The sequence below is a fragment of the Mercurialis annua genome, linkage group LG8 (genome assembly GCF_937616625.2).
Source record: "Mercurialis annua linkage group LG8, ddMerAnnu1.2, whole genome shotgun sequence".
Taxonomy (NCBI): domain Eukaryota; kingdom Viridiplantae; phylum Streptophyta; class Magnoliopsida; order Malpighiales; family Euphorbiaceae; genus Mercurialis; species Mercurialis annua.
In genome coordinates, this window is record NC_065577.1 from 6,744,430 (window position 1) to 6,763,060 (window position 18,631).

The following is an 18,631-nucleotide window of genomic DNA, read 5'->3' on the forward strand; positions in this document are numbered from 1 at the left end:
ATCACATTTATGGATGCTAAACTCCTCGGGTCACTAAACTTATCTATTACTGCAAAAATGATACTAAAATTTATTTTATCACAAAAAGGTCACCAAGTAATACATTCTATTACAAAAAGGTTTATATTGTTACAAAAAGGATACTGATTTTTCCTTGAATTATAAAAATGTCACCAAGTCATACCTTCTATTATAAAAAGATCACTAAATTATGTCACTAAGTTATACCTTCTATTACAAAAAGATCACTAAATTATGTATATTTGTATAATTTTGGCTTGCCACGTCAGCAAAAACGACGTCGTTTTACATGGGTGAACCCCTTTATAACAAATGGTATAGCTCACTAACCTTTTTATAACCAAACAGAGTTTAGTATCCTTTTTATAATAATAGGTAAGTTCAGTGACCCGAAAAGTTTAATATCTCACATTTATCGAATAAAAAAATCTTTAAATTCATATTAGTAATTATATATTAAAAAAGTAAATTAACTATTTGGCTTCGTCAATATTAAAAATTGAGATAAATATATTCGATTTAAATCTATCTTTGGGAATTTTTATTTTAAACACATACAACTCTTCCAAAAATAAATATATAAAAAATCATATAAATTCCGAAAATAAATATAATTTTAGGTTTAGATATAATTGCCCCAATTCATAAATTTGACGGACTATAATATTTAAATTATTTTAAAATATATATATAGTTAATGGTCAAAATTATAGATATAACTAACTATTTGCCTAATAAATGTAAAAGAAGAGATCATGATCCATCCCTTATTTTATATATAGTGTTTCAGCTTAATTATGACATAATTCTCCAAGTCTAGCAATGATCCTCTTCTTCTTCTTCATTTGGCTGATCTCAGCCTTTCTCCTTCATTACCTCTTCAAAAAAATACAAACTAAACCGCCTCTTCACTTGCCTCCAAGCCCGCCATCGCTTCCCTTTATCGGCCACCTCCACCTCCTCAGCCCGGTGGTAACCAAATGCTTCCCATATCTCTCCTCCAAATACGGCCCTCTTTTATATCTCCGCCTCGGCTCTCGCCGCTTACTTCTCGTATCATCACCATCTCATGCTGCAGAAATTTTCAAGAACAACGATTTAGCCTTTGCAGAAAGACCTAAATCTCCATTCTGTGATAAACTATCACTATTCGGAGAATTCAGCTTTCTTGCTTCTCCCTATGGAGATTACTGGAAATTCATCAAGAAACTATCCGCCACGGAATTGCTAGGAGCGCGACAGGTCGGAAGATTTAACGCTCTTCGACACGAAGAGCTCGGGCGTTTCTTGAACAGAATGGTGCAGAAAGCTAATAAAAATGAGAGTGTGAATTTGGGTAATGAGTTGATGAAGCTGACTAATAATATTATATGCAGAATGGTGATGAGCACAAGATGTTCGAATGAAGAAGATGAAGCTGAGAAATGTAGAGAGATGATTTTAGGGTGTGTTGAACTTGTGGGGAAGATTGGTATAGCTACCATGTTGGGTCCTTTCAAGAAATTAGGGTTTTGGTTCAGTGGGAGACAAGTTAATGATGTAACTACAAATTTTGAGGAATTGTTGGACAAAATATTGAATGATCATGAAGAGAAAGCTAAGAAATTAGATGGTGGTGAGGGAGAGGAGAACGATTTCATGGATATTCTTTTACAAGTAGAACAAGATAAAGATGCAGAGTTCAAGATTAGCAAGCACCACATCAAGTCCTTCATCATGGTTTGTTTTTTTCTGCTCCTATTTCTTTCTAATAAATTCAGAGTAAAGGGTCTTTCCGGTCCCTAAACTTATGACTTGAGGTCAAATAATTGACTTTCCGCTATATTTTATCAATTAAAAATAATATTTTTTATTTTTGGTTCAATAAAGAACCAATATTCTATATTTTTATATCAATTAAGAATAAAAATGAAAATTGTTTGTTCTTAAATGATTAAAATAGCTGAAGATAAGTTATTTGACACCAAATTAAAGTTTTAAAGATCAAATTGACCTTTTGATAGATAAATTTAAGTTTTGCAGGGTCTAATTAGGGGTGAGCAAAAACTTCATACAACCGACCTATTTAGGTTAAATTTTTGTTAATTTCAATTAGTTCTAGAGTTTTGGTTTGATTAATTGAAAAAAAAAATCCAATTCAACTACGTGTAAGAGTTTTAAAAGTTTGATTATTCATGAACTGAATATTTTTTATTTTCAAATTTAAATTTCTTTTATTTATTATCTTAAACAAACCAACTAATTTGATTGGCATGATTTTGTATTTTTAAGATTTTAGTTAATTTTAATGATTTGGGTAAACAATATTTTTTTTAACAAAGGTTATATTTCATTGAATGCAATGAAAAGTACACAAATGAACAACTCCTCAACACACTTGAGTGAGCCATTTCATAATAAAATGATGAGACCTGCAGAAGCAGTCATCGATAAGGGCTCTTTTTGCCACCATATGGGCTACCCAATTACATTTACGGTTAACATATTGAAATCTAATTTCCGAAAATCGGAAAACTAGATTGAATATGTCTTCTAAAACTAGATTGAATATGTAAACAATATTTCGATTAATTTAATTTTGATTAAATCGGTGAGTTTTTAATCAAATCAGCCGTTGCACACTCCTTCCTCTAATCTCATAAATTATGTCAAAATTACTAGTATTTCTATATATTGTAAAAAAATTATTGCTTTTCCTAACATTTCACTTTTATATAATTCAAATCTCATATAAGTTCTCCAGTTATCTTAGTACCTAAATATGCATTGTCTTTTTTTTTTTGAGATAAAAAGTTCTATTAATCAAAAGCTGATTGATCAGCCAATACATAGAATTTGATAATTGGAGGGACATGCCCCAACCAATTAGATAAACTAAAATAGTCATATGCTACCACATGAGATTTTCTATTAAAACAACATTTATGCATCTCAATTAAGCTAAAGTAGTCATGTGCTATTAAACTGATAATATTACAAAGCAAAGAGTTGTTGTTGAAGACATCCATTACAACCTTTAAAATAAAGGGAATTAGATTAGCTTCGCTCGCCATGATAATACTACCTTTAATCGCACGACTGCTACAGCTAGCAGCTATAAAAACAAATTCTCGTATATATATTTACAACTTTTGACATAAATAGATATTATTAATAAATAATTTTGATATTGTGATCTGCCAAGTTTGTAAATTGTGACTAATATAATATATTCAACATCAATTCGAAACCTACTTTCGAACACATAAATCTTAATTTAGAATTTCTCAATTAGAATCATTCTTGAAATGAAATTAAATGAAAAATCAATTATACATGTAGAATAATCATAGAATCTCGAAATAATATATTTAATAAAATAGTTAAAATTATGGATATTATAAATCCTTTTGCCTTAAATTAAATATAGAGCAAATTTTACCACAACAAAGATTAATATCTATTTTTATTGTGTATCAGGATCTGTTTCTAGGAGGAACAAATACTTCAGCAGTAACAATGCAATGGATCATGGCAGAGCTAATCAACCATCCTAACGCATTCAACAATTTAAGGCACGAGATAGACTCCGTCGTCGACAAAAACAGACTGATAACAGAATCCGATCTCCCAAATCTCCCTTATTTACGAGCAGTCGTCAAGGAAACACTCAGACTCTACCCACCCATCCCTGCAATTCCTAGAGAATGTCGCGAAGATTGCAAAATCGGAGGATTCGATGTACCAAAAGAAACTATAGCAATAATCGATGCATATTCTATAATGAGAGATCCAAATTTATGGGATAATCCGAATGAGTTTCGCCCGGAAAGATTCATGAAACCTGATGATGATGATGATAAGAAGAATAAGCAAAATTTAGGGTTTATTCCGTTCGGTGGAGGAAGAAGAATGTGCCCTGCTTCGAACTTTGCTTTGAATATAATTCATTTGAGTATTGCATCTATGGTTCAGTGCTTTGATTTTAGGTTACTTGGAGATGAAGAAAGAGAGGGAAGCAAGGTTCAGGTTAATATGGAGGCTAAAGCTGGTCTGGTTATGAGTTTGGCTACTCCACTTCTGTGTGTTCCTGTGGTTCACTTGAAAGGTCCGTTTGGTGTGAATTGAACAATATTTAATACTTTTGAGGATTGATTTGTAATAATCAGATATATTTGTCTTGTCATAAAAGATAAGTAAAACATTCTTACATGTAAATAGGGATGGCAATGGAATGAGAATTTTCCGTTTTCCATGGTGATGCGCCCCTAATAGGACGGGAATCCACATCATTTCCTACGGGAGTATAGTCTCATCCCATGGGTCATGGGGATTCTCATCCCCATAATTATATTATAATTTTTAATATGTTGTTTATAATTTTAAATAATATAATATAGTTTATTATTTAATATTTAATATTTATTTAAATATAAGTATATAATATCATAAAAAATTACAGTAATTTAGGAGTAAGTGTTAAATAAATTTATAAACTATATATATTTTTTAATTTAATCACGAACTTTAAAATGTCTCAATTGTATGTATGAAGTTTTATTATTTTTTCAATTCGATACATATGCTGAAATGACACTTATTTATTGGTGTGATTTTATTGAGATGGACATCATTTTTGACAGACACGTCGTTATATTATGATTTCATGTATCGAATTGAGAAAAAATAAAATATATTGCATATAATTGAAATGTTTTAAAGTTCGTAATTAAATTGAGTAAACAAGTATGGTTTATGAATTTTCATAAAATTATCTCTAGTATTTTTTGTAATAAAGTTTATAAAAATAAAAAAATTATTTATATGTTTAAATTAAATTATACGGGAGACGTTCCCATGAGATGGGAACATAAGGAACGGAAATATTTTTATCTCATCAATTAAGTAAGATTGCATCCTTACATGCAGAGAAATTCTTGTGTGAATTTAGTTCGCCAAGTAGGATTGTGAACTATCTATTAAATGCATGGCACGTAGCGTTATTAGATGTTATATTTAATTAATAAATATCACATTAATTAATAATATTTTAATTAAAAATAAATATGCACGTACTGTTAGGAAGATGTGGCAGCCACACAAAATAAATAGAATAAAATTTAATACACATAAGTGCCACATGGCCAAAAATTAAGAAAGGAAGGTGATGGCTCATATCATACGCCCTATCTTCTTTTTTGGATTTGATAATATATTATTACTCAAAAATTAACTTTTCTTCTCTACTATTTCATCCTCCAGTTTTATTTTCTTCTTCTTCCCCAATCTTTCAACAAATAATTTCAACAAAATTTACTATCCTTTTCACACCTACACTATGAAGGATCGATAAATGCATATTATTATAAAGAGATGATTATATTCACTGATAAATGCATAGTATTAGCGACATATAAGATGTGATGAAACACATGAGGAAACAATAGCTGTACAGTTGAATATATATGTATAATGGAAAAGTTGACTAAATCCCTTAACCGGTGATTACATAATTGGAATTCTTGATTAACTCCTTGATTATTGCTATCATGCGCTGCAAGATAGAACGTCTGTCAAAAATACCTATTTTGGATCGATGTAAGGAAGATTTAGTTAATGAATCAACCGGTTGATCGTTGGTATGAACATGAGAAACAAGTAGCTGTCGATTAGCAATCTGGTTACGTACACAGAAGAAGTCAGTGGCCACATGCTTCATGCGGCTACGATAGATGGGGTTGGCTCAAACATAAAAATAGTGCTAATGTTGTCGCAGTAAATAACCGGGGCTTTTTTAATAGAATTTTGAGTTCAGAGAAGAGTTGTCCAAGCCGGTTCACTTCAGCAGTAGTGGCAGCAATGGCTTGATATTCTGCTTCGATTAAAAAACAAGCTACCGTGCGTTATTTCATGGAGCACCAACTGAAAGGGGTTGCACCAAGGAAGACTATGTAGGTTGTGGTGGATCATCTATCATCGGGATCACCATCCCAATCAGCATCCACAAAGGCATGAAGTTGAACAGGTGACTTGGAACGTATCAATAATTCATGATCAAGGTATCCCTTATGATACTGAAGTACTTATTTTACAACATTCTAGTGTAGTGTGGTAGGTCGATGCATGAACTATAATAATTTATTGACTGCAAAAGAATCATCTAGACAGGTAAGTGATAAATATTGAAGTGACCCAAGTACCTGACAATATTGAGTCGCATCAGTAGAGGAATTTTCATCGTCAAATTTAAGACAATCAGAAGATGACAAAGGTGTGGAGACGGAGTTTGCATCATTCATGTGTCTTTTGAAGTAGATCACAAATGTATTTTTGTTGAGTGAGACACAGCCCACGAGTTGTGTGATGAGCTTCAACCCCAATGCCAATGTCTTTAATAGAAAAACGGCGAGTCAAGGAATGGATGAACTTTTGAACTTAAGATGTCGAGGATCCAGTTATTATAATATCATCAACATAGACGAAAAGGTATAATGTGCAATGATCACTACTAGGAAACACATATTTAGCGCCAAATTCAAAATCCGTCGCTAATTTTTTTTTATCGGCAAATTTAAAATCCGTCAATAAATTGACAGAAGTTATTCCATTAATTAATTTTAGCGACATATTTTTCGTCGTTAAAATTGGCGAGATCCCGCAAATTATTTGACACATTTAGCAACAGATTACAAATTGTTTTAGCGACATATTCAAAATTTCATGATAATGTCAGTCATCAATCCGTAAAAGCAATGTTTAGGTTTAGGTTTTGTAATGGTTAATTGTTTAAAATTTTAGATTTAAGTTTTTAATTTTAAAAACCGTATTATTATGGACATGAGATTTACATATTTACCTCAAATAGAGAAATATTTATAAATATTACCTCAATGCGGAAAAGTTAAGAAAAATACTTCATGTTTTCATCAATATAATGTTTTTACTCCACGTGTATAAAAATTTATGATTTTACTCTAAATGAATAACACATGCACATGACATGACAATCTCTCTCTCTTCGGGACCACATATACACTGATACACACTCTCTCTAAAACCACACAGGGACCACACTCACCCCTTCACCTTTTTTTGTTTTTTTAACAACCACACACCTGTAACCAAATGAGGAAATTTATTCACTAAATCATTATTGACAAAATAAATCTAGTATCAAATATAACGTGATTTTTCATTTTTTTATACGTATATTTTATAATATTTTTTGGTATTATTTGATGCTTAAATATAGTTATGCCATTTTTTTCTTCTCTCTCAACATTAAAATATATTATTGAAGTAAAAAATATAAGAATATAACAAAAATTAAAATTAAACTATTAAAAAAATATAAAATATAAAAGAATGTATAAGTAAATATAGAATTAATTATTGAAGCTAATTTTATTTTATTTTACGAATGAATCATATGCATTATATTCGTATTTTCTTTTTAAAAGAGATATTTTTCAAAAAAAATATTTTCAATTACTTATATATCATAAAAAAATAATATTTTATAAAAAAACATGGTATCATTTATAATTATTTTACATATTTAGTATCATTACCTTATCATGATATTATCATATTTATATCATATTTTATTATTATCATAATATTATCATAACTTTATAATAAAATATTATTTTACGTGCTTTATCATCACTTTATCAAATAGTATCATAATATTATTATTAACTTTATCATAATATTATCATATTGTTATCATATTATTATCATAAACTTAGCATAATATTGTCATATTATTATCATAATATTGTCATATTATTATCATAATATTGTCATATTATTATCACAACCTTAAATCCTTTTTTGAGTTCAGAGAAGAGTTGTCCAAGCCGGTTCACTTCAGCAGTAGTGGCAGCAATGGCTTGATATTCTGCTTCGATTAAAAAACAAGCTACCGTGCGTTATTTCATGGAGCACCAACTGAAAGGGGTTGCACCAAGGAAGACTATGTAGGTTGTGGTGGATCATCTATCATCGGGATCACCATCCCAATCAGCATCCACAAAGGCATGAAGTTGAACAGGTGACTTGGAACGTATCAATAATTCATGATCAAGGTATCCCTTATGATACTGAAGTACTTATTTTACAACATTCTAGTGTAGTGTGGTAGGTCGATGCATGAACTATAATAATTTATTGACTGCAAAAGAAACATCTAGACAGGTAAGTGATAAATATTGAAGTGACCCAAGTACCTGACGATATTGAGTCGCATCAGTAGAGGAATTTTCATCGTCAAATTTAAGACAATCGGAAGATGACAACGGTGTGGAGACGGAGTTTGCATCATTCATGTGTCTTTTGAAGTAGATCACGAATGTATTTTTGTTGAGTGAGACACTGCCCACGAGTTGTGTGATGAGCTTCAACCCCAATGCCAATGTCTTTAATAGAAAACCGGCGAGTCAATGAACTTTTAAACTTAAGATGTCGAGGATCTAGTTATTATAATATCATCAACATAGAAGAAAAGATATAATGTGCAATGATCACTACTAGGAAACACATATTTAGCGCCAAATTCAAAATCCGTCGCTAATTTTTTTTACCGGCGAATTTAAAATTTATCACTAAATCCGTCAATAAATTGACAAAAGTTATTCCATTAATTAATTTTAGCGACATATTTTTCGTCGTTAAAATTGGCGAGATCCCGCAAATTATTTAACACATTTAGCAACAGATTACAAATTGTTGGGTTAATGACATGTTTATCTCAAAAATTAATAAAATTTCTCATATTAGCCCGTGTTTAATTTTTTTTCTCAAATTGTGCTTTCTAGACCGCGGAACACTTAAGCGGTTTGGAGTAAACCGCGGAAGTGTTCCGCGGTCTGCAGACGTGGCTCCATCTGGACGCAGATGGAGCCACGTCACTGTAAATCGCGGAACACTTCCGCGGTTTACAGAGGGAATTAATTCCCTCTGTCAGGGAATAAATTCCCTGGCTGAGTAGTTGGCAGCCATGGAATTTATTCCCTGACCGAGTGGTTGTAGACCGCGGAAAATTTCCGCGGTCTACACCACTATATAAGGGGGAAATCATTCCCCCTTATTCACACTCACACAAGATAAAAAAAAAGTTTGGAGAGAGGTTAGAGAGAGGTTAGAGGGAGTTAGAGAGATAAATTTTGAAGCCTTTTCGGGATATTAATTTATTGTGAAGAAAATTTTACGGAGTCTATTTTCGGAAAGGGATATTATTTTTCGTGGCGGATATTATTTTTTGGCACGGAATATTATTTTTTGGCGTAGAATATTAATTTTTGGCGGAATTATCGGGTGAGTTTTTTAAATTTATGTTATTTTTAATTATTGAATGTAGTTAGATTTAAATGATGTTTGAAATGTAATTAGATTAAAATAGTGTTTGAAATGTAGTTAGTTAAATAAATATAGTTAGATTTAATTAATTTTTTTAAAAATATATATTATAAAATAAATTAGATTAATGTGTAAATAAAATTAGAATAATGTGTATAAAATTTATATAAATGTAAAATAGAGTAAATTAAAATTAGAAAATCGAATATATGAAATTTTTAGAATATTTTTATATTAGGTTGGAATTAGTGAAAATATTAAAATTTATGTTTTATATTATATAAATAGATTCGATACTAAAAAATTAAATATAATAGGTATTTGTTTTTAACAGTATTTAGAGAAAATATAATTTTTTTATAACTGTAGGTTTGTGAAAAAAGTTAACATAAAATATTCGTATTTACATTTAAATCGGCTAATTATTAAAAATTTGAACTTGACATGTAGAATATTTGAATTATATTTTAAATGAGAGTAACCCTCTTTTTAATGAGCTGCCAGCCCTAAAAATGTAGTTAAAATTATATTTTTTTAATGTAGTAATGACGACAAATGAGCTGCCAGCCCTAAAAATTTATTGGGATGGTACAATATTATCGACTCCGGGTGGAGTTGATTATGTTTCTGGTAAATCAGAACTGGTTGAGCTAACGAGTGTAGTGAATTTTGCACAACTACAAGTCGTAATTAGAAGGGTAATTGGGCTGAAGGATGGTGACGAGATAGTGAAGATTTATCTACGAGTGCCTCGGTTCGATGAACATGGAAGATTTCAAAAATATGATGGTTTTCCTATGGAGACAGATGTTCATATGCAAGCAATGTGGCGTAACGTTTCGCGGACGCCACAAATGAGGGTACTTGAATTTTATATTGTTTACAATCCGTTATCTCAAGTACGTGCGGATGGAGACGACTGTGCGGATGTAGACGACTCTGTGGATGTAGACGATTGTGCGGATGTAGACGACTGTGCAGATGTAGACGATGGTGATGATTTTAGTGATGAGGATGAGGAAGAAGAACACTTCTACGGGGCCGTTGCTGATGACAACGAGGATGATGATGATGATGACATCGGTGGTGATAATGGAGATGGCACCCATGGTGAGAATGTCGGTGGTGGGTCGGAACAAAATACAGATCATTTTGAGTCGCGCCTTCCTCATGAGTACACGCATCAGAATGTTGACGACATGTGTGTCAATATGAATCTGTGGCCTAAAGAAAATGCAATATGGGAAGCAGGCAAAGAGTTTGAATTGGGGATGGTTTTTAGTTCGAGGTATGCTGTCCAGACATGCGCGGCGAGTTATCACATTGCAGCTAATAAAGAATACAAGAGCAGTGTAACAAATGGTAAAACAATAGTTCTTGTGTGTGTGAACAATGACACTTGCAATTGGAGGTTGCGTGCGTCGCTTTTGAAAGGCGAGTCGGACTGGATAATAACAAGATATAACGGCCCCCACCAATGCAGCGGCCAATCAATGAACCAAGACCATCGCAATTTAAGAGCGCGGCAGATAGCTGAACACATCGACACGCAATTGCATCTGCAACGTGACATTAGGATTAAAACGCTTCAAGAGGGCATTTTTCAAAAATTGCGAGTTAGGCCCGGATACAAAAAAACATGGTATGCCAAGGAAAAGGCCATTGCAAACAGGTTCGGACAATGGGACGACTCTTTCAAGGAGATTTGCAATTTTATGACGAATGTCACCGTTGCTAATCCCAGGACAGTCTGGCATGCTACCGGTAATTTTTTAAAAATTTCGAGTATTAAAAATATGTTCGATTTAATAATTACTAATAACGGTGTATGCACAGGTACACCAATTGAAAACAATCCACAATTCAGAACTTTCAAGCATATGTTTTGGACTTACGAGCCAGTGGTGAAGGGTTTTCAGTATTGCAAGCCTGTGGTGTACATCGACGGCACCCACACATATGGAAAATACGAAATGACTTTGTTGATTGCTTCTGCAATTGAAGGGAACAATCACATCATGCCGATAGCTTTTGCCATTGTGAAGTCGGAAACTGCCGCATCCTGGAGGTATTTCATGAGGATGTTAAAGAGGTATGTTTTGGGTGAGCGAAAGGTGTGTATCATATCTGATCGCGGCTCCGGTATTATGAGTGCCATGGAGGGGCCTGAGTGGGCGGGTGATACCCACAAGTGGTGTATTAGACACCTAGTGAGCAACTTCCACAACGCCTTCAAGAAAAAATATCTCAAAAAGCTTGCTGAAAAAGCTGGTAATTTTCTTGTCATTTCATATAATACATAAATTTTTGGTTGATGGGAAAATATTGACGGTTTAATCGACGTGTAGGACGCGCATACCAAGAGCATAAAAGAGATCGGTACATGTCATTGATAGAGGCGGATTCACCTGAGGGTTATGCGTATCTTGACCGCCTTGATGTTAGAAAATGGAGCATGAGTGGCGACACGTCTGGAATGCGGCATGGTGTGATGACAACAAACTACGCTGAGTCGGTCAACGCGATGTTAAAGAACATTCGGGGGCTCCCTATCACAGCCATGTTGTAAGCAATATTTAACAAGGTCAATTCCGTATTCATTAAGCATGTGAACGACTACAAAATGTGGTTGGCATCCGGTTTCATGTGGACCCCAGTGGTTTTTCATCCTTTCAGAGGGCATTACTATTACGCGGGGTCCAGCTCTGCATCGCCACCCTTTTCATCGGGTCCTCCTTCTTCTTCTGGCCAGTTTTACGGGGATTCAGCACATCACTATTTTCAGGGGTCGTGTTCATATGCAGTGCCACCAGGACCTTCTTCGCCTTTTGTTCCTCCGCCGCCTGCTTATGTACCACCTACGGTGCCTCCTTTTCAGGTGCAGTGGGATCAGCCTACACAGGGTACACAGGACTTTCCAGCTTCACAGGGACTTCCACAGACACCTGGGACTACAGACTTTCTGTCATATGGTAGCAGTTGGTTAGGTCTAGACAGCATGGAGGCGATGATGTTCCGCCAACAAGAAGAATTTGTTACCCCGCCACCAGCAACGACGAGTACGGCCATTCCCCAGGACCAGCAGGGTGACGACGGAGCCGACGACGAGGACGCCGATGCAGGAGAGGGTGATGGTGATGGTCGCCCAGGTCGACGTTACCTCACCATCAGTACAGGCCGTCGGGCGAACCGTAACAGAAACAACTTGCGCTCGAACCTCCCGGTCACTAGTAGATATGACGATAGGACTCCTAGGTGATTTCTTTTTTGTACTTTGTACATTATTATATGATGTAGTAATCTTTTTTAATTTGTAATTTTTAGTTTATTAAATATGTTATTGTTATGAAGTATAAATTATATTTGAATATTTGTTAATATAATTATTTTTTAGTATTTTATAAATTTATTTTTGTAGAATGTTATAAAAATTAACTAATTCAAACGTTTTAAATTTAAAAAATTCAACAATTAAAACGTAATTTTTTTTAATAATTTTTTTTTTCATTTTTAGATAAATATTTTATTTATTTAAATTTTTTTAAATGATTACATTAAAATGATTGGGAGAATTTTTCTCCCAATCAGTGCAGTTAGGGAATTAAATTCCCTGACTGCACAAAGTAAACCGCGTAACAGTTACGCGGTTTGCCACGTTGGAAAAGCAAACCGCGTAACTGTTACGCGGTTTACTTTTCCTATGTGGCTCCTCCAGCGAGGAGCCACGTAGGACAGACCGCGGAACTGTTCCGCGGTTTACACAAACCGCGGAACAGTTCCGCGGTCTGGAAGACATAAAATGGGAATTACGAGTTTTTGGGTGATAATTTCAGAAATAATTAACAAAAACCAAATTTTATGGTCATTAACCCCAAATTGTTTTAGCGACATATTCAAAATTTCATGATAATGTGAGTCATCAATTCGTAAAAGCAATGTTTAGGTTTAGGTTTTGTAATGGTTAATTGTTTAAAATTTTAGATTTAAGTTTTTAATTTTAAAAACCGTATTATTATGGACATGTTTACAATTTTCCTTTATAAACCGATTAACCGGTCGATGCCCGCTCCTAAGAATCCGCCCATGAAGTAGAGGGCTTTCGAATTCGGACTCGAATCGGATTTGAACCAAATATCAATGTCCAATAGGTAGCAAGGCCCATGAACAGATCTACTGGTGCAATATTCCTCTTCTCATTTTACAATTATTTCGTACTTGGCGTCAAACAACAGCACCGGACCTTCTTCTTCCCGTCGCCAGTTCACTCATCTGAACCACCAAATCAAACAACAATTAATTCTTCTAATAAATGGCAGATTCCGGAACTGAAAAGCCACTGAGAAAAATCTCAGAGGCATTTAAAGAACTTGCAGTAACTCTAAATTCTTCTTCTGCTGAAACGACGTCGTCTTCTTCTGTTGATTTAGCAGTGGCTCCATTCTCACACGCTTGCTCACTCGTCTCTCCTCTTTTCGGCTGCTTAGGCATTGCTTTCAAGTTCGCCGAATTGGATTACGTCGCCAAGGTTTAATTTTTATTTCAAGGGTTTTAAATTTCTTACATTTTGATTATTTGTGTAAATATTTGATTTTGATTTTTATTTTGATGTTGATGAAATGTTTAACAGGTGCGTGATCTTGGAGAAGCGTCGAAATCGATCGGGACGTTAAAGGAAATATTGGACAGAGATATTGAAGAGAATTGTGTTAAAAAGGCTGGAAGTCATTCTAGGAATTTATTGAGGGTTAAACGTGGTCTTGATATGGTCAAGGTTTTATTTGAGCAAATTCTAATTACAGAGTATGTTTTTCGACTTATTTTGCGCAATTTTTTATTATGTTGGTGATCTCGTGTTAATTGTTATGTTTCGAAGTAGATTAGAAGAAGTATGAATGACTTAATTGAATTGGTTTGAGCAAGAATGGATGTTTTGAATTGAAAGTTTAGCTCGTAAATTGATTAGAGACCTTTACATTACTTTTTCATCCTTACAAATGTATATGAGTGTGTTGTTGAATAAGTATGACAATAAAATGTAATTGTTCCTTTATTATGATAATTTTATTTGGTATGAAGATAAAATGTTATGGGAGTTTGAAAATTGATTTCGAAAGATCAAATGTCATGAATTTTGTGGTCGTTTTGGGGGAATGGTTCGTTACAGTGAGATAAGTGAATGTAGTTCGAGAATTGAATGTTGAAGGAATGGGTTTGGTAGATTAGCTGAATGATATACACATTCTTAATTCATTTGAGCTATGGAGATGAAAGGGTTGATGAATTATATGCTGAAGTCGGTATTTAATGTTAAAGGTTTGGTTCTACCTTGATTTTTTAGATTATACTTGCAGCCTTGTTTGAATGCGGATCAACAATAAGGATTATGCAGCATTTATGCTCACACCCTTGTTTAAATGCAATCAAAGTTAAATGATGCTCATGTGACAAATTGACAACTTGTTAAAATTTAGTGTTAGGTGTAGCGAACATGGATGAATTACATTAAACTAATTATTGTCCCTTTTGACGAGATGCAAGTTCAAGAAGATTGATGTCCATGGTGGATTTTTTCAGAGTTAGAGAAGGAAGTTAATATTCTTTTTAGTTTTTTTATGGCAGGGGGAATTCGTTGAAGGACCCGGCTTCCAAGGCTTATGCACAAGTATTTGCTCCGCACCATGGCTGGGTTATCCGAAAAGCTGTGGCTGCAGGAATGTATGCTCTCCCAACAAAAGCACAACTTTTAAGCAAGTTAAACGAAGATGGTGAGTGCTTGCACACACCAATTATTTTCAACATGTTTGTGATGCCTATGTAATGATTTATACTGTTAATTGTCTTATGAGTCACTTGAATATATGCTTGAACTTCAATATTTTGGATTTTCCGATCCTATTGTGGATGCATGAAAAAGCTATCTGTTCAGATAAATTAGGCTCTAGAGTTAATATGTTACTAATGGAATTTGCATATAACGTTGCTTACTTTTCATTACTTTTAAACTTGCATTTTGGCGTGTAGGAATATACTATATTTATTTGGTGTGAGATTGTTCTTTCAACTATGCCAACCTTTATTTTCTTATATTCACTTGCCAGATTTGTTTTGTTTTGTTTTTCAGAGAACTCGGCGAAGATTCAAATGGAATATTATACTGCGGCTTCTGCACCAGTCATTCTGTTCATTGATAAACTATTCCTATCGAAAGAATTGGGTATAGACTGGTGAACAATACGTATGCCCACTACAAATAGAATAGTCCAATTGTGGCGGATATTTATGACGGACAAAATCCGTCATAATTTTGTGGCAGAATTGGGACTGATTTATAACGACTAATGCTACTGTTACAGAATTTATGATGGACAAAATGTCTCATAATTTTGTGGCAGAATTGGGACAGATTTATAACGACTAATGCTATTGTTACAGAATTTATGATGGACAAAATGGTTCGTCACATCAATTGTTGGTTCAAATTTTTATGACAGAATCGAGCGGTGAAGATTCCGTCACAAATTTTAGAAAATGTGACAAAATTGTGATGGGAATCGCCATCACAAAAGAGCTGTAAATTTGTTGTTATGGTACTCTGTTCTAGTTTTGCAATTTAGGTTGCTTTTTATATTAAGAAGGTTGATGTGCGAAATCAAACCAAAACTGATTAACATAACTAAATTGATTTGCTCTGGTGGGAAATTCTTATCTAGACATGTACCTATCCAATGAGGTGTTAGAAAATGAGAAAATTATGTGAAATCACCCAAAATGTCAATTGTTTATGTTAGTGACCCAGCTTTTTTTTTAGCAGAAATCTCTCAATTTTTGATAAAAGTTTCCATGCCTACCTTTTAATGATTGCTTTCCCTATTTTATCTTTAAGGTATACTTATCTATTGTGTTTCTATTACATACAATTATTTCCTTCTACTAGTTCATGCGGCACCGCACCTGCTCATGCATTGTTCTTTTTTAAATGAATTGCTCATGCATTATCCATTTTTTTTATGGATTACTCATGCGTTACTATTGGCTGTTATTAGAAATGATAATTAACTCAAATATTAATTAGTCCTTCATGCATTATCTGCTCATTCGTTAACTTTAATTTAATCTTTCTTAATTCCTTCTTTAATAGTGTTGTTTTTTCTTTTGAAAGTATCATAAATTATAAATAAAAGTCACAGATCTATTATTTTTTATTTAATTCTCCTTTTTATTATTTTCCAATTAAATAAATTTATTTATACATTATAAACAATATTTATTTTAATATATAATAATAATTTATAAATTTTGTTTAAAAAAATTTATACATTATTTATGGCCATAAATGTGGTAGTCTAACCCACTATGATTAGTGTGAACTTAATATAAATATAATGTCAATTTGAAGTAAATAATTTAAATTAATTTTTTTTATTAAATTGATTATAAATTTAAATTCGATCTAGTTTAATTAAATTATGTGAAATTTGGTGAAATTTATCGTTTCAGCCTATATGTAGAGCTAAGTGTATATGTAATAAAAGAAGGCGCATAAAATGAATTGTCTTTACTGATTATATATTACAATTTCTAGGTTTTAAATTTTGTTAATTGTATGATGTTTATTTTATTTATTGATTACATGTTTGTATTTGTGATTCTATTTTGAAATTTGGTATAATATACAAATTAAATATCTTTTTTAAGTGAAATATATTTGAAAGTTTATAAAATCGAAGATCAGTCTGATGTGAACCTATATCAACGGAACTATCTTAATTCAATTTTCAATAAAATTCATTTTACTGTTCTTTACAATCTCAACTGGCATTTTATATAAAGAAAATTTTGAAATTTAGTGTAATATACAAATTGAATCTCTTTTAAGTGAAGTGTATTTGACAGTCTATAAAACCAAAAATCAACCTAATGTGAACCTGATATGAACCTATATCAACTGAACTAACTTAATTCAATATTTAATAAAATTTATGTTATTGCTCTTTACAATCTTATCTAATATTTTATATAAAGAGAATTTTGAGATTTAGTGTAATATACAAATTGAATCTCTTTTAAGTAAAATATATTTAGCAGTTAATAAAACCCAAATCAACCTAATGTGAATCTGATATGAACCTATATCAACAGAACTAACTTAATTCAATATTTAATAAAATTTATGTTGTTACTCTTTACAATCTTATCTAATATTTTATATAAAGAGAATTTTGAGATTTAGTGTAATATACAAATTGAATCTCTTTTAAGTAAAATATATTTAACAGTATACAAAACTCAAAATCGACCTGATGTGAACCTGATATGAACCTATATCAACTGAACTACCTTAATAATTTTACTATAATAATTATTTTTATTATTATAGTAATTTTTTATAATTTATACTATTAAAAATAGACTAATAGTAAATTGAAAGTAAATTATCTAAGATATTTCGCGGTGATTGTGTAAATTCAATGTTAACTCAACGTCGACTCAATGTCAACCCAATGTCGACTCAATGTCAACCCAATGTCGACTCAATATCAACTTAATGTAAACCTAATGCAAACTAAATGTCAATCCAAAGTAAATTTTTTAGTAAATTATTATAATTTTAAAAATTAATTTATTTTTTATTATATTAATAAAATTATTTTTAAAACAAATTTGTACCATCAAAAATAAACTAATAGTATATTGAAAATAAATTTTCAAGTTTTTTCACGGTGGTTTACGTAAATTTAATATAAATTCAATGTCAATTTAATGTAAACCTAATGTCAACTCAATGTAAACTAAATGTCAATCCGAAGTAATTTTTTTAATAAATTGTAATAACTTTAAAAACTAACTTAATATCAACTCAAAATAAACTTAATATGCGTAAACTAATCTAAATTGAACTCTTAGTAAACTGATTATAAATTTAAAATTAAGTTATTTTAATCAAAGTAATTTTGTTAATAGTATTTTTTAAATATTTTTTGCAATGGTGATGTGAACTTAATATAAACTTAAAATAAATTTAATGAAATAGACTTAATGTCAACTCAATGTAAACTAATTTAAAATAAATTTTTAGTAAATTGATTATAAATTTAAAATTAAATTGTTTTAATCAAATTAATTTATTGACAATAATTTTTTTAATATTTTCCACGGTGGTCGGGTGGACTTAATATAAACTTAAAATAAATTCAATATAAACTCATTGTAAAGTAATCTAAAGTATATAAAATATAAATTAACTTATTTTTTTATTGTCTTAATTAATATA

General features: G+C 32.0%; 3 protein-coding genes across 3 annotated transcripts; all 3 read left to right on the forward strand.

Annotated features, from left to right (window-relative positions):
- The first annotated feature begins 827 nt into the window (after positions 1-827).
- LOC126661189 (cytochrome P450 705A22-like) lies at positions 828-4,309 on the forward strand. The gene is made up of 2 exons (XM_050355005.2): positions 828-1,740; positions 3,481-4,309. Exons 1-2 carry the CDS (start codon positions 844-846, stop codon positions 4,126-4,128), a joined length of 1,545 nt encoding a protein of 514 aa, XP_050210962.1. The 5' UTR covers positions 828-843; the 3' UTR covers positions 4,129-4,309.
- A 5,596-nt stretch (positions 4,310-9,905) lies between these two features.
- On the forward strand, positions 9,906-12,619 carry LOC130014943 (uncharacterized). Its single transcript, XM_056104093.1, has 4 exons — positions 9,906-11,124; positions 11,197-11,631; positions 11,709-11,925; positions 12,037-12,619. The coding sequence occupies exons 1-4, from the start codon at positions 9,906-9,908 to the stop codon at positions 12,617-12,619; spliced, it is 2,454 nt and encodes an 817-aa protein (XP_055960068.1).
- An 877-nt stretch (positions 12,620-13,496) lies between these two features.
- LOC126659499 (accelerated cell death 11) lies at positions 13,497-16,045 on the forward strand. Its single transcript, XM_050352791.2, has 4 exons — positions 13,497-13,885; positions 13,988-14,160; positions 14,980-15,125; positions 15,482-16,045. The coding sequence occupies exons 1-4, from the start codon at positions 13,670-13,672 to the stop codon at positions 15,586-15,588; spliced, it is 642 nt and encodes a 213-aa protein (XP_050208748.1). The 5' UTR covers positions 13,497-13,669; the 3' UTR covers positions 15,589-16,045.
- Positions 16,046-18,631: the final 2,586 nt, after the last annotated feature.

Bases quoted from the DNA above. Each gene is read 5' to 3' on its own strand.
- LOC130014943 (XM_056104093.1), top strand. From the start codon at position 9,906: ATGACGACAAATGAGCTGCCAGCCCTAAAAATTTATTGGGATGGTACA. The intron at 11,632-11,708 runs GTAATTTTCTTG...ATCGACGTGTAG, and splicing joins AAAGCTTGCTGAAAAAGCTG to GACGCGCATACCAAGAGCAT. The intron at 11,926-12,036 runs GTAAGCAATATT...TCATCCTTTCAG, and splicing joins CTCCCTATCACAGCCATGTT to AGGGCATTACTATTACGCGG.
- LOC126661189 (XM_050355005.2), top strand. From the start codon at position 844: ATGATCCTCTTCTTCTTCTTCATTTGGCTGATCTCAGCCTTTCTCCTT. The intron at 1,741-3,480 runs GTTTGTTTTTTT...ATTGTGTATCAG, and splicing joins ACATCAAGTCCTTCATCATG to GATCTGTTTCTAGGAGGAAC.
- LOC126659499 (XM_050352791.2), top strand. From the start codon at position 13,670: ATGGCAGATTCCGGAACTGAAAAGCCACTGAGAAAAATCTCAGAGGCA. The intron at 13,886-13,987 runs GTTTAATTTTTA...AATGTTTAACAG, and splicing joins AATTGGATTACGTCGCCAAG to GTGCGTGATCTTGGAGAAGC. The intron at 15,126-15,481 runs GTGAGTGCTTGC...TTTGTTTTTCAG, and splicing joins AAGCAAGTTAAACGAAGATG to AGAACTCGGCGAAGATTCAA.